The 23,319-nt window shown below is 40.8% G+C and overlaps 1 protein-coding gene across 1 annotated transcript; it reads right to left on the reverse strand.

The window, feature by feature from the left end:
* Nucleotides 1-1,808: 1,808 nt before the first annotated feature.
* On the reverse strand, nt 1,809-23,319 carry LOC105921692 (zona pellucida sperm-binding protein 3). The gene is made up of 8 exons (XM_036133340.1): nt 22,765-23,319; nt 17,154-17,266; nt 11,208-11,311; nt 10,326-10,500; nt 10,144-10,249; nt 9,527-9,612; nt 2,081-2,208; nt 1,809-1,933 (listed from the first exon to the last, which is right to left on the reverse strand). The coding sequence occupies exons 1-7, from the start codon at nt 23,311-23,313 to the stop codon at nt 2,112-2,114; spliced, it is 1,230 nt and encodes a 409-aa protein (XP_035989233.1). The 5' UTR covers nt 23,314-23,319; the 3' UTR covers nt 1,809-1,933; nt 2,081-2,111.

The raw sequence follows: 23,319 nt of genomic DNA on the forward strand, positions 1-23,319 counted from the left end.
AAAAGGCCCAACTTTCTGAAATGACAATATTCAAGATGTACTTGTATACAAATTAATTTAATTACCAACCTAGCTCCAACCCTAAAAATAGGGGTCCATCTTGTCCTTCCTCAAAAGGCTTTAAACCCAAATACCCAGGTCTCAATACACCTATAACCCACACATACAAAACCCTGATACACTAAAGCTTGTTAACTGTGAAAAATGGGAAAAAATAATTGTGTTGCTTTACGCTGATGGGGATAAAGTTTAAAACAGAATAAGGGAATTGGCTTTCTTTATGGATACAAAGCATTTAATTACTTTGACCACAGAAACAAGTCAAACAGATTGGGTGGAAATTTAATCAACAGTATCACACAACCAGTAAATATCTCATTTTTCCAACTACTCTGGAAGTCCAGTTCCAAGAAAATCTTCTTGAAAGGCTACCACACCTTTTATATATGAATATGTAGAGATTTTCTTCAACTGAGACATAACATCCAAATACAAGAAAAGCATCAAGACATCTAATATTACGTGTATTAATGCAATATTCAGAAAGTTAGATACAATGACTGGTAAACAGGAAGCTTCAATTTTCAAAGGTTTCTTCACATTCAGATAAATATGCTAAAATGACAGCTTAACTTATTCTGTCCTGTTGAAGCCTATTGTGAATGAAATAACTAAAAAGATCAGAGGCACTAATGTGACTGGTGATCAAGTATGTGGCCCTAATCCTGATCAACCTGGGTTGTCTTTTTCACAAGAAAAGCCAAATGTTGAACAACCCAATCTGGCACCACCTCAGCCCAACGTCTGTTAGACAAAGGACTGCTTGCAGAGTCCTGTAAGGAAGAGGTGACCAGTACCACAGCAGAATGTGTGGGTTTGTGTCCGTGAGTTTGCTCTGATCCAATAGAAAGAGAACCAAAAACAGGAGGCGTTGTTCTGGTGCCAGAATCTTTTCTGTTCAGCTTTCCTTCATCTGTTAACAGACTCTGAAAAAGTTGGCCTGCAAGTTGAGAATTCAAGTGTGACTCATCATTACAAAACGGGTCCCTGAGCCAATGTGGATGAGCCTGTCCTGTCTGTAACCCTCTGACCCATGGGCCAACATCTTCATCCAATCCTTTAGTGCTAATAGAGTCTGTTCTGACTGGTGTGTGGATAGTTGTGATTACTGATTTATTACCACATTTGATCAGTTTTGACCATAAGACTAAATCCAACTTAGGTGGACTAGAACTATTTCTAACATTAACAGGACTGAGACCTTCAATACCAACAGTGTTATACATTGTGCCATGTCCCCCGTGATAACCATCCTTTCCCTCCTGAGAGGCATTATAAACAGCCCTGCATTTAACACCGTTGCTGTGTGGACAAAGTGTATTGATGGCATTTACAACAGTAGAAACATCACTAGAAAAACCTGAAGTACTTGGATCATACTCAATACTTAAACTGTCATTTTTTCTAGCACCAGAACCAAAACTCAAAGCATCTGAGCTTTTATAGTCAATGGATAAACTAGATAAAGTATTTTTAGAACTTGGCCCCTCTACCCCAACCTCACCAGTTTCATTGTTGTGGGATCTAGTTTGGTCGGACATAATGTTTGTTAGCAGCGCTTTGAGCTCACTGCCTTGTATTTCCATTACTTTAACTCCTTTTTCAGTATGCTCCTCTTCAACCTTTTCCTGCACCGGGACAGCTGTCAGCCTCCATTCTTTTCTGCCAACAACAGACTCTGAACCTTTAAAACCACTTCTGTCCTGATTGAGTGTCTGGCTTTCCTTCTCCACATCAAAGTTGTCTTTACTGGTAATTTTTTTATCAAAATGTTCTCTTTCCTCCTCAGCTTTAAAAGATCTTAGTCTTGCTGTAGGCTTCTCCCAGTTTTTTTCAACAATCCAACCTGAACTTCTGACGTAGCTCTTCACAGCTGTGGGGAAGAAGGATAACTGAATTAAGTCAAATATTTAAGGACACAGGGCAAAATGAACAACATATATTCTCATTACCATCTTCTTTATTCAACAACATGACCACATGACAAATAATTATATTACAATCTTGTGATAGTACTAACATTTTGTAAATGGTAGCTGTTGGATATATTCTCATAATTCACAATCTGTGAACTTACACACATCTGTGTTTGTGCACACAGAATCACAGCAGGAACACATTGAAGGCGGAGCCGTCAGTTCTTCCCACCTGCATAGACAGAAGCATTGCTGCTCATTAGTATGTCTATCAGGTTCCGTTTATACAGTAAAATAGAATAGTAAAATATATTTAAAAAAAAGTAAAAATAGTAAAATAGTAGCAAAATTACTTTTATAGAAATATGTTCTCAAAATCACTAAAAGTGTTCTAAATTGAGGCATTACTACATATTTCATGTGATGATGGGACATGGATGTCCACTCATTACAACTAAAATAAAACCGAAGCTTTTTAAAATTACCGGTGAATGTCCGCTAGCTAATGCCATTAGCTTCCAGTAACATTCACCCTTCTCAAACGCGACTATGGTTCGTTTCAAACATAAGGTTTGTTTTGCTCCATCATCGTTGGATATGATGCTATGAGCGTTATTACCGCATTAATATGGAATATTAATGTAGATTTAAAAGATGTTTTGTATAACTTTAGGATTAGTTTAATTTAACCTCAATTCACATTATTTGAGATGAACTTTGGTATTTAACTGAGATCTGCAGGGAACCAGGATTCACTGAATTATTCTGATGATCAATCACTTTATTGCGTCCTGTTTCTTTTGTGTGTACATAGCTTGTTAGCTTCTTTTTATCTTAATTTTTCTTAGTAATTTTAGTGAAGTTTCACTAGCCTAGTAGAGCGGATTTGTTGATTGAAATATTGTGTTTATTCAGATAAGCAGCATTCTATAGTGATGTTCTCTGGATGTTAATTTCATTTCCGTTAATAAATTCTTGAACTTGAAGAGAAGTTATCACCCATTTATTCTGTGTGTGCAGAGTTCGCTGTTAAAAGAACGCCAGTGCTGGAATCATCCCTTATAACTATTGTCCTGATGTCAGCTGTCAGGTTGATATTCACCGGACAATACCTAACAGAGTCATTTATTTAACATTAAATAACTTAAAACTGTGTCAGGGCAGTCAAACTTTTTTAGAGTAGCAGGCTACACACTATCAGGTAGGAGGGTGCACACCAGTGTTGTAGTCAAGTCACTATGCCTCGAGTCCGAGTCTCTAGTGTTCAAGTCCAAGTCAAGTCCAAGTCATAAAAAAAAAAAATCTGAGTCGAGTCCGAGTCAAGTCCACTACTCATCCGAGTCAAGTCCAAGTCGAGTCACTATTGATCCAAGTCGAGCCCTTATTGATCAAGTCGAGTCCAAGTTCCGCACTAAAGTAAGCATAGCCTACATGTTTTTAAACTAAAAAAAATCCACACTCCACCACATTGCACTAATAATTTAGATTTTAAAATCATACACCAAATAATATTCTAATGACATGTTAAAATTATAGCCTGATATAAAAAAAAAGTCGTCTTTTTCTCAATTTCCGAGTCAGAATGATCTGAATGTACGAGTCCGAGTCATCAGTGCTCAAGTCCAAGTCAAGTCACGAGTCTCTAAATTTAGCTAATGACTCGGACTCGAGTACTACAACACTGGTACACACACACACACACACACACGTTGTATCCCTCCGCCGCTCTGATCGGGTAAACAAATGTTACAGCAAATTCTACATCATAAAAAAAGAAAAACCTACCAAAAATCCTCACTCTCATGTCATCTTGAAGACATCGTTCTTCCAAATGTTGGCTACAGACAACGTCTTTTCTCTTTGGTCAGAAGCACAATGGCAAAGCCTTCCCACCTTACGGACAGTCCCTGACCGGACTGTCTGGGCTCGAGTCACCCTGGAAGCAGGATCTTCCAGGGTGACTCGAGGCAACGGGGCAACGGACAAACGAGATGACCGCGGTCCTGAGCCAGAAGCTTCCCAAGTATTCACAGGCCGACTGTCACGCCTGTGGAGCCCCGCGAGCTGCTGCCTGGTGCGAAAAGCCTGGGCAGTGCGTTCTAGAGCCTCGACCGCAGCCGAGAAGAAAAGTTTCCCTCGAACCACCGGCAAGGCGCGCAGTGTCCATCTGCAGGGTTCAGTGAGTGGCGACTGAGCCAGTCACACCTGATGCCGAGCATGGACCAGGGTGGACAACGTACAACCCAGCTCCCTTGACATCAAGGCAAAAGCCTGGAGAGACGCATCCAGCATGCCTTGAGTCGACTGGTCAAGCGATCGTGCCTCCAGGGAAGATGCAAGACCTAGCAATAGATGGGAGAGGGAGTTCCCAATATGCCCCATCCTAGCACCCGAATCGTAGGCTCAGCAGAGCAGATCGTCGGTGATGCGACACTGTGGCCGTGGACAGCGGGCGCTAGCTCGTAGGGCCTCCTCTACGAGCTAGCACCCACTGTCCACGGAGGAACAATGAGGGAGGCAATGCCAGGTTCCACCGCTGGCATCTGCCCTAACCCAAACTTTGGGGCCTCCTGCATCGCGGCAAGGGCTCTTCCATCTGATGTCGGGTGAGAAAGAGCCCGAGTATCAGTCCAGCAGGTGTGGAGTTCCCTGATGTACTCCTCTGAAGGCGGTACAGCGAAGGAGGCCGTCCCAGTGTCACGGCACCTGAAAAAGGCGCTAGAGGTGGGAGGTGGACCTGTGGAGAATCCACCCACAACTGTGCCAGGGCAGCTCTAATAGCAGTTGCCACTGACTCCCCCATGCCCCCCAGAGAGATATTGGATTCAACATCCGACACCTGTTGGCTATGTACCTGGGGTTCCCCCCCAAAAAGGGTGTCAGAAGCCGCCACCGAGAGGGCGTCCTCATTGAGGACTGAAGCTTCATTGGTAGCTGGAGACAAGACCAACCCCTGAACAGGGGGAGGTCGCAAAGACTGGAGCAGACTGGGCTAACTCTGAGGAAAATTGATCTACCTTAGAAGACAACCCACCTCCTGAATGGCGGGACTTCTTCCCAGCTGTTAGTGGAGCGTCTGTGGCAGGGCGTTTAGAGCATAACCCCTGGCCAGGGGGCAGCTGTTCCTGTTGATGAGAGCCCATCCAGCGAACAGGCTTTTCAACTGAGGACAGCCGGGCCAGCCGCGCTGCATGGGGCAGAACACTGCAATTGGAGCAGGCAGCCTCGGTAAGCGCCTCCTTGAGGTGGCCAACACCCAGACAAGTCATGACCATCCTCAGGAGGCAAAGGGGCTAAGCAAGTGGAACAACAGAGACGTTCCATCTCTCAGTGATGGAGCCCGTACTCAGGAGCAACGTCACCCACCTGACAGGGCAGAAATCGCTACCAGTGAGATAAATGTAAACGGAAACCAGGTGTTTCAACTATGTTGAACTAAAAAAAAAAAAAAAAAAAAAAAAACAGCACGGGCAGAAAACACCACTGTGGAGGTAATGTAAACAGCCACCAGCTTATTTCAATTAGGTTTAACAAAAGGACTCAGCACGGGCAGAAAACGCCACTGGCGAGGTAATTGTAAACAGTAACCAACTTGTTTCAATCAGGTTTAACCAAAGAACTCAGCACGGGCAGAAAATGACATTGGCAAGGTTAATATGAATAGTAACCAACTTGTTTTAATCAAGTTAAACCAAAGAACTCAGCACGGGCAGCACTGCATGAAAAGTTATATATCTGCCAACCAATCAGGAGTGATTTTACTTGTTTGAAAGAAGTGGTTCCATCCAATACTCAGTAAGAACGTTCAAGCCTGGCCTGGCCACGTGTGGTTTTGCTGCCAATCAGGAGCGATTTTACTTATTTAAAAATAGTGGTTTCAGCCAATACTGAGTAGGTTATTCAAGCCAGACCTGGCCAGCCGCGCGGGTTCGCTGCATTCATATGCTAATTGGGGCCATTAGTACAGCTGATCGCTCTCCACATACGTCAGAGTCCGGTTCCGACAATTTGTGGCACTGACAAACGGCAACAAGCGCGGGTTGCAAATTGTCGTTAACTGCCGAAAATGAGGGAGATCTGCGGTAGTTTACGGGGACGAAAATCTCACTTTTCATGCAGTGCAGAAAACGCCACCGGCGAGGCAAATATCAACAGCTCATTTGAGGTATGTGTAACCAAACAACTCATAGCGGGCAGAAAACTCCACCGATAACTAAACAAAACGAGCAGTCATCACCAGCTGCTAACTTAAGCAACACCAGCGGGGCAAGATGCTGCCCACGGGGTTCCGAAAATGAAAGAAAACAGACTCACCAAACACCAGATGAGTTCCGTAGGCACAACAATTGTCGCTCGCGCAGCCCCTGCAGGGCGAGCACGCCCGCAGCTTCGACCACAAAAGATCACGGGGCTACTGACAGCGAGCTGACGGAGAAAGCTGTACACAAAACTCACGTGTCTGTAGAAAGAACAGCTCACAACAAACCTGCATGCGAGAAGATGAGAAGGGACTGAACTACCGGTGTCACGTGCCTATATAGGCTTCCGCTGATCACCGATAAGTCACAGGTGACTTTGTTGATACTAATTCTCGACCTGCGCAAGCGTGTTTATTCAGTGCTTGAAGCACCGCCTCTGGCGGTCAGTAGGGATGAAATGGAACTGTTTTTTCCACTTTTACTTGATGTATTGTTACATCCAACTGCCATGCACGTGAGCATTGTTGCTTCAACAATAGCTCTCGCGAATTTCAATGGTGAAGTCCTCTGGAAATCCGAAATAATTGTTGATCGCAGCTGTGTCCAACAGCTCCTACAGCTGCTAATGCGCGGCGAACTGCCGTCGGCTCTCCACTTACCCACGCCACAGGATGTGATGTCAGGCGACCATTACTGCCCATATTTGGGCAGTAAAGGCTGCCCCCATACACAGTGATCCAGACGACAATTTATTGTTTTTTTCTTATTGATTAACGCTAAATTCATTAAATAACCACAAACGTATTAGTTTTAGGTATAGCTAATGATCCCCTGATTTTTCCTTGTTGACCGGACTTCCCCTTTAAAGTTATTAATGTTGATTTCAGAGTAAAATGGTTTTGACATAACAAGTGTGCAATTATTGATAATAAAAATAATATAACTTACTACGCTGGGAATCGGTGGGTTCTTGCAAAAATTCATATTATCCTAGGTCTTGGTTTAAATCTTGTCTTCTTTGTCTTAATGGTTTTTAAAAGGAAGTGACTATAGCGCATGAGTCAAGAGGTCATTAAGTGGACAGACTCATAAAAGTTGGATACCGAGAAGATGCCCACACATGTTACTTATTAACTAGGTCCCAGTAAACAGTACATAGTCATACAAGATGTAAACAATTTACACATACTAAGAGTACTGAAGCTTAACCTATAACAAAATAATAATGAATTTGAACATTAAAAGGATAATGAAATAACTAGTAGACTTCAAGTAATTAAAAATTGAATTAGGAGAAAACAAATTAATAATAAGAATTGAATTCAATGACAGTAACAAAATCAATTAGGTAGCCAAATACTTGTTGATATTGATAGCTTTCTTATTGTTGTATTTATCAAAATAATGGAAAAAGTTAAAATAAAATTTTATCTCAAAAGTGGGGGGGCAAAACATTCCTTTTGCCCCCCCCCCTGTCCAAAAAGTGAGGGGGCACTTGCCCCCCTTTTCCTACGCCACTGATGTGTTTAATAGTTCTGTGCTTTTAACATGAGAGAGTTTGAGATTTGGGCTTGTTTTTTTCTTTTAAGTTGGGCAGGTTTTATGTTGGTTTGGGTTACTGTAAAATTAACAGTGACATAGGGTAACCTGTAGCGCTGTGTCTTAACTCAAAAGTCCAACATAAGCTACACGCTAATAAACATGAGCGCTGGTGTCAGGCTGAACACTGACTGAAGTAACAAATCTGACTAGAACAGGTTCTGTAGTTACAGCAGCTATGAGAACAAGGAGCAGAACAAAGCAGAGTTCCCTTCTACCTGCAAGTAACTCAAGTCTCTTAAGTTTGGCAGTTTTACTGCCTGGTTCTGCTCCTAACTGTCCTAGCTAACCCTGCTAGCTGTCCTAGCTAACCCTCCTAGCGTGAATGTTTACTCCAGTTTAGACTTCAATGCTGGCATTTCAAACAGAAATTAATAGCGCTCCTTCCAGCTGAAACGTATTTGATTTTGAATTTTTTTTAAGTTTGAAGTTTTTTATCATTTATTTGGTTTGCATATGTATGTATTTTGTGCTTAATAAATGTATTTTAATAAGGTATACCTTCGCTTTGTGTGTTCTTTGTTCTATTCTCTGTTTTTGTAAAAAACAAAAAAAAACAATGCTGCTACTATAATCACGAGGTCTTCTCTAGTTTATGATGTGTACACCAGAGGGCGCTAATTTCTCAATCGATAATTTTAACTTTCTAATAAAAATGTTTAGAACAAGATTATTTGTCTAACGAAATTCACTGTGTAATTAAGGATTAAATATTTTTTTCCAGTCCTGTTTGAACAAGCAATAAAACTAAGAGTGCATTCAGACAATACAGATAAACTTTATGCAATGATAACTTCCCGGACTGGAGGATGCTGGAGCATATCCGATGATGACGTCAAGCAATACAATGGAGAGAATGTAAAACGTACCAATTACTTTCAGAAAAGTCTTCAATATTTTATTTACGATATAGTTTAGCATTTTTGAATGATTTAAGTATAGAAAAAAGTATTTTCAGTACCGTAATTACATTATTTTTTTGGTGACCCGGAAGTTATTCTGTTTGCGCTTGCGCAAATGAGCTGATGGTACGGATCGTGCTACCGGTACGGATCGGGTAGTGACAACTGAAGGCTATGACTCAGAGTCCCGCCCCTCTCCAGCTGTGATTGGCTAGCATGTTGCCTTCAGTCGTTGATTTCATTGGTTAAATTGTATGATTGACACATCAAAGAAGTACTAAAAGAACGATGGCCACTCCGAGGTACAAAAAAAAAAAAAAAAAAAAAAAAAAAAAGACAGCTTCCAGTCCAGGGTCTGCTCCGCGCTTAACCAGAAGGCACAAATATCGCTCCATTATATAATCGTGGAAATGTAGGCGGCAGCAAGAGCTGCTATAGACGGCGATTTGCCGCCATTGACCGGCTACTTTTGACTGCCCTGCTATGTAATAGCACAACAGTAAATCTGTCAGACTTAACTGTTCAAGAGAAGGTCTCTACCTTCTTAAGTGCTTAAAGTCTTAGGAAATCAATACACTGTTGAATGATACCAATACATACTCTGCCATCCTGTCATGTATTAGATCAGCATAAATACTAATAAGAATTCCTTTAAATTCCCTCAATGGGGAAGTTTTGGTGAACAGTGGCAAACATATAAAAGGAAAAAGAATACAAAGAAAAGTAAACTGTCAAATCTAAAGTTAGCTCTAAAACTAAACTACTAAAGCAGCTTTTGAATATTAACAATATTGTCACTGTTCGTATTACATTTTCGATCAGAAATTTACGTTTATCAGAAGTCACTAACCTGACTGTGGCCTTGTTGAAGTTGCAGGATTTTGCGATGTTTGAAGTTGTCAAACCAACTGAAAGTGTACAGTGGAGGTACTGCACCTAGAAACAGTGCAGTTGGATACCATTAACCCTCTCAGAAGTTTAGAAGGCAGTAAGTGATCCTCTAAAATAATTGCTGACAAGACTCCAAACATACATCTAAGTGTTCCAGATGAGAACAGAAATCTTTGCTAGTTGCTTAAATCTTTATAACTAAAATTAAAAAAAAAGGACATGTGTTTACCCTTTTAAAGTATCTAACCATTTATTTCACAGGGTTTTATCTAAAAATAAGTGATTTTCAATTCCATTCTTCTGTATGCACATGTCATTTGCACCAGTTAATTTAATTTCTTCAGGATTTAGCCCCAAATAAATAAAAGGGAAAGTATAAACATATTCACATGAAACTGGCCAATCTTTCAATAGTGAAATTATGGGAAGGCTGCATTCTACAATAAAGCATGCATGTTTAATTGGTCTGGTTTTTAGAACATGCCCCTTAAGGTGAATTATGTTGTCGCCGAAGCTGACCCGATGCTTGCAGGCCAACTCCTTCCTGAATATATTAAATAGATTTTTAAAACCTACTTGCAAGACTCCTGTAAAGAGGAAGGCATCCACTGAGAACTTCACACTGCCACCTCCTGACAGGAACTGAGAATTGCTGCCCTCCCTTCTGCCATCAGTCATGCAGCTGGAATCAAAAACTATATTATATGGAAATGGCTGAGCACCACAGTAAATGTGTAGGTCAGTTCATACATACATACCCATAGTTGGTAATAATATCCACGCTAGGTAAGCTGCTTGGGTCTTCTGAACTTGTAGCTCTGCATGAATCCACATAAAGCCTCTCCCCAGCCAACAAAGTTCCTGCCCGAGCCAAAAAATAGACTTGCTCCCCTAAAAAGAAGGTGTGACCTGGGGAAAGCGGCTCCCACTGGGCTGATGCAAATAGAAATATTTACACTTATTTGATATAATTTGAAATACATTTGATTTTATGTTAAAATAACTTTCACCGAGCAGTCTAACAAAGTTTAGACAGCTTTATTCACTGATAAGAAGCCACAGAACCAATTCATTCTGATGTACACATGCAGACCTGTGATGGGGAGAATTGAGTAAATTTACAAGGAGCTTCCAGAACAGAGCTAGAATGCATGTGAGGCCCAATCTGGAGACAGTTCTGACCCACTTGCTGTCATCACACATGGTATAAAGAGTTACCTTCTAAAGTAGATCTTTCCTTCTTGGGGCTTTCAACATCCATGCAGATTGCACAGCTCTGTGACTTGAATATTTAAATTAATTGCACAGTATTTTACATCACCTAATAAACTGACTACCAGTTTTATTTGTCTTGAGCATTAATCAACTTTGGCAACTTGAGCATTTACATTTTTGATAGCTATTTGCACACTACCTTCTCAAGGAGCATTTGTCTGATACACTCATGTGACTGCATAGTAATTGACATCATTTTTGTCTGCCATCTGAAGGTTTGACACAAACATGACTTGAATCATGAATCAGATCTGCAAGCTTTAAGCTTCTCAGGAAGATTTAATGTTGCAACCACCTAATTTCTTGGGAATTAAGAAGTTTAAAAAGCTGTGAATCAAAGACACTGAAGGCCAGAAGATACTCACCATTACAGACAGTGAGGCTGAAAGTTAGTTTACTCTTGAGACTCTTGAGAAAAGTTGTGTGTTGAACTTGGGGTCTAAAACCAACTTTGTAAGAGTAATGAAACCTGAAACACAAACGGATTTTCACATGATAAAAACAAAAGACTAACTGGGAACCCTGTGCAGAACAATTCTAAGTTTATTTAAAAACAGCTGAAACTGTCTCTATGACGCATAACATCTGCTCTGTACCAGTTAAATGCAAGCAAGGACACCACTGAGGGGCCTACAGTTTTGAGGTCACATGATGAGGTGAAAAAAAAAATCCAATGGTTTTGTAACTTGTCAGATTCTAGATGTCCATCACTTTAGATGCAGGTCTGTGGCCACTGATTTCCACAATTTGAAAGTGACCCACATGGTGCCACTGATTATTGACCCATGGGGTGACCAATCAGAACATGAAAAGGGAGTTTTGGGTTGTGTTCCCCTATTGTGAATGACTGTTGTCAACATGTCAGGAAAGAAATTTGAGAGCCATGCTTGGAAGAGAAATAACACCCCACCCCCTCCCTAATTTCAAGAATTACTAGAAACCACACCGAAGCTGACAGTTTTATACAACTGCCAGTGAAGATGATTCTGTTGAAGGATGCTCTTAAATTCACCCATCACCAGAGGGAGAGAAGGAACAGATGCTACCAGTGCAGGTGGATGCTAGGCTGGCCGGGAAGCAGATAAGAGCAGAGGGGGAACAAGCAATCCAAGTGGAGCAGCGGGATGGTTGGACAAGGGAAGGCGTTAACTTTTGACCATGTATATTTTTCATGTCAAAGTTTTTTGGACACAGTTGTGTGTCTTTTTTTGGTGCCGAAAGAACCCCAATGTTCTCTAGTTTGAGTAATGTTCACTTGAACAATGGTTCAACCTAACACGCAGACGCTGTCAATCTTCCCAACACTCTAATCACCGAACAAAAAAACATCTCCCCTAATTAGTCTCTTGATAGACCGTTGTATTGATTCTTAACTCTTAACAGTGCATGGTGGCAATTTTACATTCTGATTATCCACACTCATTAACTGTAGACTTTAACACAAAAATTATACATTTCCATAACAGGGAAAAGAATATTTAAACATGCATTTTCTGTAAAGCACAAAAAGTTACCTTGTAATCACTAAAACTGTGTGGCTTGGAGTCTACGGTGAGGGAGGTTTGCAGACCCATTTCAAAGTAAAATTCATTCAAGTTCTTGTAGATACCAGGCACGAAGAAGAACGGGATGTTTTATGGGAGACCTTTCAAAAGGGTATACGGTTTGAAAACTTTTTTGTGGCTCTTAATGTTTCTCGGTTAACTCCTGAAAAACCACCTGTGCTATTAATTAAAAGTTAGTTCCTGAAGTTGACACTTGTTTTGCCTCTGGGAAGATGGGTGCCTGGAGACTGTGTGCGGGGACTTCACCCCTCCCCGGACACTGTGAGGGGTGGTCAGGCTATTACATGTGTGCCTCTGAGCAGGATTCTTAAGACACATGCTTGCAATCACAGGGAATAGTGGATTCCATCATCTTCTAAAATAGGATTTTAGGACAGATTGTAAGAGTACCTATCCCTTTGGGATTCCAATTGTAATAAGTATATGCATATTATAAATGTTTTGTCTCTGATAATTGTTTTCTTCCTTTGCTGCCAAATCTCCGAACTGGGTGAGGCGGGCCTTACTGGATGAGATAGGAATAAATAACAGGCCATCTTGTTATCCCAGAGACAAATCATCATTGGGAATAACAATAATGAATAGGGGTGAGTGCCGAAACCCCGTCTGATGGTCCTCCCTCAGCATCATCTGTCCTCTTAACAGTATTTTTAAAGGTTGCACAAAATTTTTCAGGAAGCCTCCAACCCATTGTTTAGCCAATCCTCTCCACCTTAACACACACAGGGCGGAGCCAACGTTCTCTCACATGTTCGCCTCGCTTACTTTCATCATCACTGATTGTTGCCAACTATTTAGCAACTTTTCAGACCGCTCTAGTGACTTATTCAAAAGCGACAAGCAATAACTATAACAATTTTTTTTCATTGTCATTTGAGACTTTGGCAACCAGGAAAAGCACTGATTGGTGACTTTGGCGTCTCTTCAGCAAACCATCAGCTGTCCCTCCCGTTTTGAAAGATCTGACAGGTCGTCAGTCAGTCAGCCTCGACATGCTGCTGCAGCATACTCAGCTTGAAGTCCATTTTCCCCATTGAAAATGAGTCGCGCATGGGCAAAGCTTCAACTAGATTACAAAGCAGGATGTAAATTTATAATAAATCTTTCATGGGTAATGGTGATCATTTCCCTGAAAGTGTTGCACATAAATGTGCTTTGAATCCAAACTTTGGATTCAGATAATATAATTTAATACCTGAAATCATCATTTCTTTAGATAGTTTTTTTTTTTTGGGGATGTTGTGTGTCTGTGGACAGAATACTTCCAAGACCTCCTTAATCCCACCAACACGTCTTCCATTGAGGAAGCAGAGCCTGAGGACTCTGGATCGAGTTCTCCCATCTCTGGTGCTGAGGTTACCGAGATGGTTGAAAAGCTCCTTGGTGGCAAGGCCCCAGTGGTGGATGAGATTCGCCGAGTACCTTAAGTGCTCTTTGTTATCAGATAACCGGGATTAAAAAAAAAAAAAAAAAAAAAAAAAAAAAAAAAAAAACAGTCCAAGACCTGTTCAGGAACTGGTCTGCAGTTAGCGCGGTCCGGTTATGTGTAGCGCGGTCCAGTTCAGTCTGCTGACCATTTACACACAAGAGTTATCTCAGTTACCGAGCTCGGACTGGTCTCGGCTCAGTTAAAAAAATAAAATAAAAGTGTAGTGTAAACGGGTCTTATAGCTAAATGAAGTATCTTTTTGTTAATAGGTTGCAAACAACTTGCTTTTTCATCACGTTGATGTCATTTGCTATAAAAACCAAGTGTCCAATTGAAGGAAATGTATTAAACCTAAACATAAAAATACTGTCGGTTTAAATACAAACTTGATCTTTACTTAAAAAAATAAAAAAGGTAAACCAATTTCCTATAGTCTACTATAAAAACAAGCTCTCGTTTCAAAGAGATGTGCAAGTTCTGTGGCTCTAAACAAAATTTGTTTAGCTGGACCGAGGGCAAAAATGGCCCTGCGGGTTGTAAAGTTGCTGACCCCTGATCTAGTAGAACACCCCTCCAACTGCACCATGACCATCTGCATTTGGTAGCCAACCTAATTCTGCCTTGCTATTTCACCACTCATCTGAACCAGCAGAGTTCATATATAGTGATTATTTCCCTGATATAGGACTTCTTTTAAAGCTTCAGTAGGTACATTTTGTAAAAATGTATTTCAAAATGTAGTTGAAATGTTTACAGTGGTTAAGGTTGAGACTTTGGAAAGACTATTCCAGAAGCTTAATTTTAGCCTGTATTGAGGAAAATAAATATCTTATGTATACAGTATTCATATGGGAGAGCTGAAGAATGCATGAGTTTTGACTGTTGCCCCCTTTAAGGGTAAGATAAACATTACATGAGTTTTTTTTTTTTGGGGGGGGGGGGGGGGGGGTAGGACATTTGGCTTGACCCCTTGCTGGGAAGAACAGCCTCTTTGTTTGAGAAACAGATAGCCCACAGACCCCTCCCTCCCAAACTCAGCGGAGGAGGGCAGACAGTGTATTAAAATGATGTCTTTGCAAAACTTAGATCAGACAAAAGCTCCAATACCTAAGAGAAGGACGTAGGTACACTGGTAATGTAAATTTTTGTCTCCATTCAGAATTCCGAATGAATTAAATATGCATATTACAATGTTTACCTCTGATCAATGTTTCTCATTTACTGTCAAATCTTAAACCAGGGTAAAAAAAATGGGCCTTCAGAGCTAAGCAGGATTAGGCCAGTACTATCAATTTAACACCTGCGTTATCCATTGTAATGACAGTTCAGCAAAGTGTTTAGAATCCTTGTTCGGTTGGAAGAGCCAATCTTCTTACCTAAACTGCCCCCTATGGTGATAGGAAGTTTTATTATATTCAGAAGGAAAGAAAGAAAGAAGAAAAAAAAAAAAAAAAAAAAAAAAAAAAAAAGTCAGTGAAGCTCCTAGATTTAAACCATGAGTTTGAGACTGTTAGAATACTGGTCTTAACTGTCCCCACTAAAATAAGCTTCACATTTATGGAGGACCAAGTCTTCCATATTTAAAAATAAATACAGAAATAAATGCTCAATAAATAAGCATACAATTAATTGCCACCAAATTAATAAATGTAGGTAGAAATTATACATTGAGACATAAATGTATATTTCCTTTAATTAGCTTCTTTATTTATTCGCCTTTGTAATAATTACCTTATTTATTTACTGTCCGTTATAATCTTCAACTTTATTTATTACTTATTTTTTTAAAGTATTTATTTAAGTGCATGTTATAATATTTTTTGTCTGTTTTATTCTTCCTTTGTATGTTTTTCCCTTCAGAGGTCGGACACTGAACATCTGCCTACTGAGTTTGACATTACTAAACAATGCTTTAGTGCGGGGAAAAGCCATGTAGATTTGACAGATGCAGTAAAATGCTAACCAACGGGCAGAAGTTGAGCCCTTAAGACACAGCCCTCCTCGTTTGCATAATGAGGCAGAAATGCATACAGAAATGTAAAAAGGACAGGCAGAAATGTAAAAACGACAGGCAGAAATAAATAGCATCACAGAAATATATAGGGTAAAAAAAATACAAAGGAAGAATAAAACTAAATTATAACATGCACATAAATAACTTAAAAAAAACAAGTAATTAATAAATAAAGTTGAAGATTATAACGAACAACAAAGGTAATTATTACAAAGGCGAATAAATAAAGAAGCTAATTAAAAGAGATATATACATTTATGTCTCACTGTATAATTTAATTTCTACTTACATTTATTAATTTGGTGGCAATTAATTGTATGCTTATTTATTTATTGAGCATTTATTTCTGTATTTATTTTTAAATATGGAAGACTTGGTCCTCCATACACATTGTCATGTTCGGACCAAAACAGGACTCAAAAAATTCAAGCTTGGACAAAATTTGCAGCTGCCTACATGGACAATCCAAACCCCATATGGAAAAAGGTTTACAGTCAATCAAAACAAAGACAAAATGTAAACTATGGTAGTGTCACCACTGTTTCACTCAAATTTACCCATTGTGGTACAATAAAAAGGTATTGCTATCATATTATCAGTAACAGTCTGTTTCAATATCAGTTATACATAACCAAATCCACAACAAAATGTTAAATGGTTTATATTCAATTTGTTATGAATTTGGTTTGGCTCAAACAGCCCTACAGTGCAACAAAAAAATCATCTACATTGAGGATCCATCTATTCAACCATGTACAGGTATAGAGTCAGAAAACAAGCAGCTAACATCTCTGCTGATCCAACACATCCTGCAAACCAACTGTTTAGATTTACAAAAACAAGCCACCACTGAGACAATTTCTTTCCCCAGACTGTCTCTCTGATGAACACATTGAATACCTTACAGCAGGACCTCCCTTTGTTCCCCTTTTAATAGAATGAAATTGCTGTACATACACACTTTTTTTCCCCTTTCCTCTAAAGTTTTTTTTTATTGTCTGTACACAATGAGTGTAAATCTCAAGTAAATTTTCTGCTTGTGCACACAATCTTGGACAATAAAGCTGATTCTGCTGGAATGAATTGTTTTTATACCCAATACAAAGTAGACCTGCTTGTCCTATCAAAACTGCGGCGGTTAATTGTTTAAAAAAAATAAAAACTATAAGTTATAAATAAGTTATTCAAATGGTCAAAGAACATGAGTTAATTTTTTTTGGTTTTGGAAAAATGTTTTGCTCCCTTTACTCCCATAACATAGGTTTTTAATAGTTCAATATAAATTGTGGGTGGCAATACTTACCTATTATAATAGCAGTGGATGGGAAGGTTGATTGGAGAAACTCTGATGACAAAGCCTTGTGGGGGAGGAGTGTAGTTCAACAGGTAAGAATACACCAGCTGACCACCACCAACCTGAAAACAAGAGACATTCAACATAAAATATTGTGGCTTATGTAAAAAGAACAAAATATTATAGCCAGTTCCTTTCATCACTCGTTTGTGTCCAGTCAACAAAACTAAGCAAGAAGAAAGAGTTGAGATAAATCTGTTTGATCTGAAGGGATTTTCTGTTGCAAAGATTTCATATATAAAATAAGATTGAAATATTACAATTGATTGAGTGTGAAGTTGGAAGTAATGATGTGCAAAATTGAGAGAATGAAAAATAATTTCATGGAGGACCATTTAGCACTGTGACCTTTTCAGAAGCTCATTGAAGCACAAATGCTTCTCAATGTTTAGGTATTTTTAAAAGGATAATCAAAATATAATTAAGCAAGTGAATCTTACAGATTCATAACTCCGTTTTAAACGTTCAGAAATTATATTAGGTCCGTTGATAAATATTTTAATATGCAAATGTTTGCCTACATTCTTTCATGGAAAAGAAGGCTAGCATTACAGTCCAGCTCCCTAGCATATTAAAATAAATTAAGGATTGCAATAGAAAAGGATGCACAGGCATATACATTACATATATTTACAAGATTTAATTCATCCAAAAGGGAGCCTGACCAAGTATCGGGTGGATATACTGCAAATATACAGCAGTGTGTTAATCAAGGTCCTTAGTGCCCCACTGTTCTGTTTTAGGTGTGCCACTTCCCTTGACTCACTTTTTGAAAACAGTGCACTTCTAAGAGCTGTTAGACTGTTAAAGGAAGCATATTTAAATTTACCTTAATATTTTAAAACATTAGGGAATCTTAAACCTAAAGATTAGCTCTTAGTGAAGCTATTTTATGCAAAATCTGGGGATTTCTCAAATTCTAAGATCTTTTCTTAGAATTATACCTCAGTATGTCAAGTTATTCACAACGCCTCTTAGTCATTAAAGCTGCATTAGGTAACTTTTGTAAAAAATTATCTTTTACGAATATTCAAACTGCCACAGACAGATATAAGAAGAGAACAACAATGACAACTGATGATGAAAGAATTTGATTGTGTCCAAAATGAAATAAGTGTAAACATCGGAGGGGAATGGCAGGCTCTACTGTGGGTGGAGGAGCTGGGGAGGGAGGGTGGTAGCACAGCAAAGAGCAAGGGGGATGGGCCTGGAAGGCATGCTTGTGCAAATTTTCTGGCCAAGTCCATAGTTTCCTACAGCCACTGAGCTATACAATACACTGGAGTGCTGATTATGCCGAAAAACTGAAGTCACTGGCCGCCATCTTGCTACTCCCTACCCTCACAGAATCCCATAGGATTTGGTTGCAATAACAAGCAGTTTCCTGGCTGTGTGAAAATGTTTCACAGGTAATTCTACCTGTGGGGGGGCGGGGCGTACTCCGGGAGTATGGAATACCGGGCCCTTTAATAAGTGCTGTTAGGTTTCTGTATGACCGGTGTCAGAGCTTGGTCCGCATTGCTGGCAGTAAGTCGGACTCGTTTCCGGTGAGAGTTGCACTCCGCCAAGGTTTCCCTTTGTCACAGATTCTGTTCATAACTTTTATGGACAGAATTTATAGGCCCAGCAAGGTGTTGAGGGGGATCTGTTTTGGTGGCTTTAGGATTGCGTCTCTGCTATTCGTGGATGACGTGGTCCAATTGGCTTCATCAGGGCGTGATCTACAGCTCTCACTGGAGCGGTTTGCAACCGAGTGTGAAGTAGCCGGGATGAAAATCAGTGCCTCCAAATCTGAGACCATGGTCTTAAGCCGGAAAAGGGTAGAGTGCCTTCTCCGTGTTGGGGAGGATGTGCTGCCCCTAGTGGAGTAGTTTAAGTATCTTGGCATCTTGTCCACGAATGAGGGGAAGATGGAGCGGGAGATTGACAGGCGGATTGGTGCTGCGTCTGCTGTGAAGCCGGGGCTGTACCGGTCCGTTATGGTGAAGAGAGAGCTGAGCCAAAAGGCGAAGCTCTCAATTTACCGGTCGATCTACGTTCCTACCCTCATCTATGGTCATGAGCTTTGGGTCGTGACCGAGAGAAAGAGATCCCGGATACAAGCGGCCGAAATGAGTTTTCTCCGTCGTGTGTCTGGGCTCTCCCTTAGAGATAGGGTGAGGAGCTCAGTCATCCAGGGAGGACTCAGAGTAGAGCCGCTGCTCCTCCACGTCGAGAGGAGCCAGTTGAGGTGGCTCAGGGATCTGGTTAGGATGTCTCCTGGACGCCTCCCTGGTGAGGTGTTCCAGGCACGTCCCACCGGAAGGAGGCCCAGGGGGAGACCCAGGACATACTGGAGGGACTATGTTTCTCGGCTGGCCTGGGAATGCCTTGGGATTCCCCCGGAGGAGATGGCCCAAGTGGCTGAGGAGAGGTCTCCTCTCTGACTTTTGATTGCTGCATGAGGGCCTCTCACTTTCCAGGCTGCGTAAAAGCAAAGAAAAAGACACATTGCTTGGTGACAATGAGCTTCAAAGTCACCCTCTTTGCAGTGATCCAGAGACCATTGTTGCCATTTGCCTTGGAAAGTTAATTTAGAAGCTAAAAATGTGGTAAGCCCAAATAAGCATTTCAGTTAACACAGAAGTTGGGATTTCAAAAAAAAAAAAAAAAGGTCAGGTTTTCATTTTGGCGACAGCCGGGAAACCTGTTTTGTTCATAATAAGAATTCCTTTATTGTTACTGACACGGAGCCACTGACAGACACAAGCTGCCAGCGGACGTGGTGCTCAGGGAATATAAGCTGTGCTTTCCACATGCAAACTTCTTAGTTTATCCAGTTCAGAGTTGCAGCCACAACATGCAACATTGATTTAAGATGCAATCTTACAATTGTGTCTTGTAAAACAAACATGTTTTATCTTAGCTTACTGTTGATGCAAGGACTGGCTCTGTTGAATCCGACAATCAGCCATAAAAATGTTTTCCGACTTTCCAAGTGGAAAGAGCGACTGCAACGTCGTTCATCATGGCATCACTATGCCGATTTAATTCAGCATCCAGAAACAGACAAGCACAAAAAAACAAAACTGTGCACCTGTCTATGAGGCTAACAAACGTGGGGTTCACTGCCTCAAAACAAATGAGCTGAAAATAGACACCAATGTAATTCGTCAGTCAATGCTGTGGACTCATTGGATCCACTGACAATGAGATCAAGATACGCCGAAAAAAATGCACTGCATTAACACATTATGCCATTACCCCTTGCATGTGTAAAGACCTCATGAGTGATATTGGAAATACCAAATATTCTCTTGTAATTGATGAGAGCCCAGATAGCACATCTGTTAAACAACTGCTTGGTCATCCGCTATTTCAGTGTTAAACTGAATAAGACTGTCAACCTTTTTGGAACTGGTTAGCTTGGATGGTCAAATAGCTGAGGCTATTGCTTCAACCCTGACCAGGATTCTACAGACCGGATATATATATAAAAAAATGCATTGGATTAGGCACAGATGGCTGCAGTGTTATGATGAGCAATATAAATTCTGTATACACACACACACACACACACACACCTGCTCCAGCAAAACCCTGATCTTTAGCTTCTCAAATGTGTATGCCATTCTCTACAGCTGTGTAAGCAAGGCAGCCAAGACACACCCTTTGAACCTTGAATACTTGGTTTCTCATTCACACAACTGGTTATCACACAGTGCCCTTGGCCACCATGAATATGCAATGATTTACATTCTTATAAATCCTGTAGAACTTCCTTTAAAGCTTACTCAGATGTCAAGCATGCAATGGCTTTCTATCCATGAATGCTGTCCACGCATACTCCAGCAATAAAGTGAACCGAAGGTGCTGAAATCCTGTACTACATGTACAGTGATCCAATGAACAAGCTGTGCCTACTGTTTCTATTGTCATTTCTACAAGAATTTATCATGGTCAACAAGTTGTTTCAGCAGGATAAGGGTAATGCATTCAAAATGCTGGAATGTTGCTTCTTTTCTTTTGCTCCCTCATTTCCAGAGTAGTGAGACCTGATAGAATCCCCACATCAGATTAAACAACTGCTTGAACTTAATTTACCAAACGAAAATGTTTTGTTACCTGTGGGTGCAATTGGTTTTGGACTCACCTTCACAATTGCACTAGATGAGGCAAAAATGGAGGCCCAGCTGAAAAAAAAATATGAAACAGGTGCCGAGACTCCTTGCTATAAGTGTGCGAACAGGTGCAACAAAGACTTCCAGCTAACATCCAGATATGGAACTCTATGACTGTTCAGTCCATCTGTCTCAAACAAAACAGGTTGCATCAGTCACTTGTGAAACTTTACTCTGATACTGTGTCAAGAGCTACGAATTCGCCAGGCTGTTGCATACCAACCGTGGAAAAACATGGACGCTCAGGCAGAGGCCTTTAGGGTTGAAATGCTCAATTACAAAGATGGCAGTGGAGAGCAGGCTTTCAAAGAACTTGCCATATTTGCTCTGTCTTTGCTTGCAATGCCATTAAACAATGATGTAGAACAAGTGTTCTCACAAATGAAGCTGGTCAAGTTCAAACTGAGGAACAAAATGGGACAGAGCACACTCGGCAACATGCACAATATAAAATATGGACTGAGTCGTCAAGGGTTGTGCAGCAAAGATTTCATTCAATGAGAGGAGATGCTGGGGCGCTTCAACAGTCACATGCACCCTGTCGGAGGAACATTGGAAAGCACAGAGAATGGTGCAAATGAAAACAGCCATAATGGATTGTAGTTCAGGTGAATACTATTTTTATACACACACACACACACACACACACACACACACACACACACACACACACACACACACACACACCTGATAGGGAATTAAGGGCAAGAAAAGATTTTACTCTAAGCAGGCCCGTATTAAGACAATGCGGTGCCCCTGGGCACTATACATCAAAGCCCTCCCTTACCCGTGCTGTCCTCCGGTCAAAAACATCAGACATAATCAAGGGGATTTCTGTTGTGTAATTTACTATTTACTAACTTACACAACTACATGTAGGCATATGAGCAGTGAGCAATATTCAAATATCTCATTTTAAAATGTTGAAATAAAAAAAAAAAATCTTGATTTATCTATCATTTATTATTATTGTGACATCAGTGTTCACAAAACGAATAATGCATGGTCTTTCAACAATTTCAAGTAAATAATATAACAGTTTATGAAAAATATATATCATGTGGTGTGCCCCCCCCCCATGGTTGGTGCCCCTGGCCCTTATGGATAATCCGGCCCTGCTCTAAGCCTGTTTGATTGGGCTCGTGTGACTTTTCTTTTACATAAGAATGAAAAACTAACCTCGGGTCAATTATTTTCTGGTGGCCTTTTTGAAGCAGTTTCTAGAAATCTATTTTCAAGTTAACTAGGTGTTATTCTGTGTTTTTTCAAGTCCACAATGTGTCAGTACTTTTATACTAAAAAGCCATCAACACTACAAAACGACACATGTAGGGTTGGCTTCAATACATCTACTTTTTTTCTCATCGTAAAACATTAGTTTGTAGGCTGTGCGTCCTCACCTGAACATGTCCGCCACATTCCAACATTCCGAAATGGAAGTACAGGTACCGGGGGGTGACTGCGCTGGGTGTGCACGAGCCTATCTGGAACAGGGATGGCACGCTCCAAGCACGCAGCAGGATGCGGTCGACGCGCACAGAAACCATCTCGGTGCCGCACCAAGCCTCCACAGCGCGCGCCACTTTATCTGGGACGCTGTGATGTTGCCGCAACGGGGGAACGAGCAGCCCCGTGAGCCCGGCGGGGAGAGGCCCTCTGTTGGGAGAAGGTCGGAACAGCTCTTGTGGGACGAGCTGCGTTGGCGCGTGCAGGAAAACTGGCAGGCGGTAGAAGGAATGGCTGGGGACGCCGTTCATCGCTGACTTCTTCTCCTCTGACCAAGTCGGACGAAGAACCGGACCTCCAAGTGTAACATGAAACAACCTCCAGAGAAGCCATACAAACGCCAACATGACCAGACAAAAACAAACCATGTACAAAGAGGAGCTCGGCTGCACTGCAGCAGTAACACCTGGATCTGATGTCAGCTGCTCACCTGTCCACTTCATTATCAC

This window comes from Fundulus heteroclitus, unplaced genomic scaffold (genome assembly GCF_011125445.2).
Source record: "Fundulus heteroclitus isolate FHET01 unplaced genomic scaffold, MU-UCD_Fhet_4.1 scaffold_61, whole genome shotgun sequence".
NCBI classification, from domain to species: domain Eukaryota; kingdom Metazoa; phylum Chordata; class Actinopteri; order Cyprinodontiformes; family Fundulidae; genus Fundulus; species Fundulus heteroclitus.

What these genes read in the sequence shown, in the direction of transcription:
- LOC105921692 (XM_036133340.1), bottom strand. Translation starts at nt 23,313, where the DNA reads ATGAAGTGGACAGGTGAGCAGCTGACATCAGATCCAGGTGTTACTGCT. An exon ending in ATCCACTGCTATTATAATAG is followed by an intron (nt 11,312 to 17,153) that starts GTAAGTATTGCC and finishes TTTGTGTTTCAG; the next exon opens with GTTTCATTACTCTTACAAAG. An exon ending in TCTTTACAGGAGTCTTGCAA is followed by an intron (nt 9,613 to 10,143) that starts GTAGGTTTTAAA and finishes CACTGTTTCTAG; the next exon opens with GTGCAGTACCTCCACTGTAC.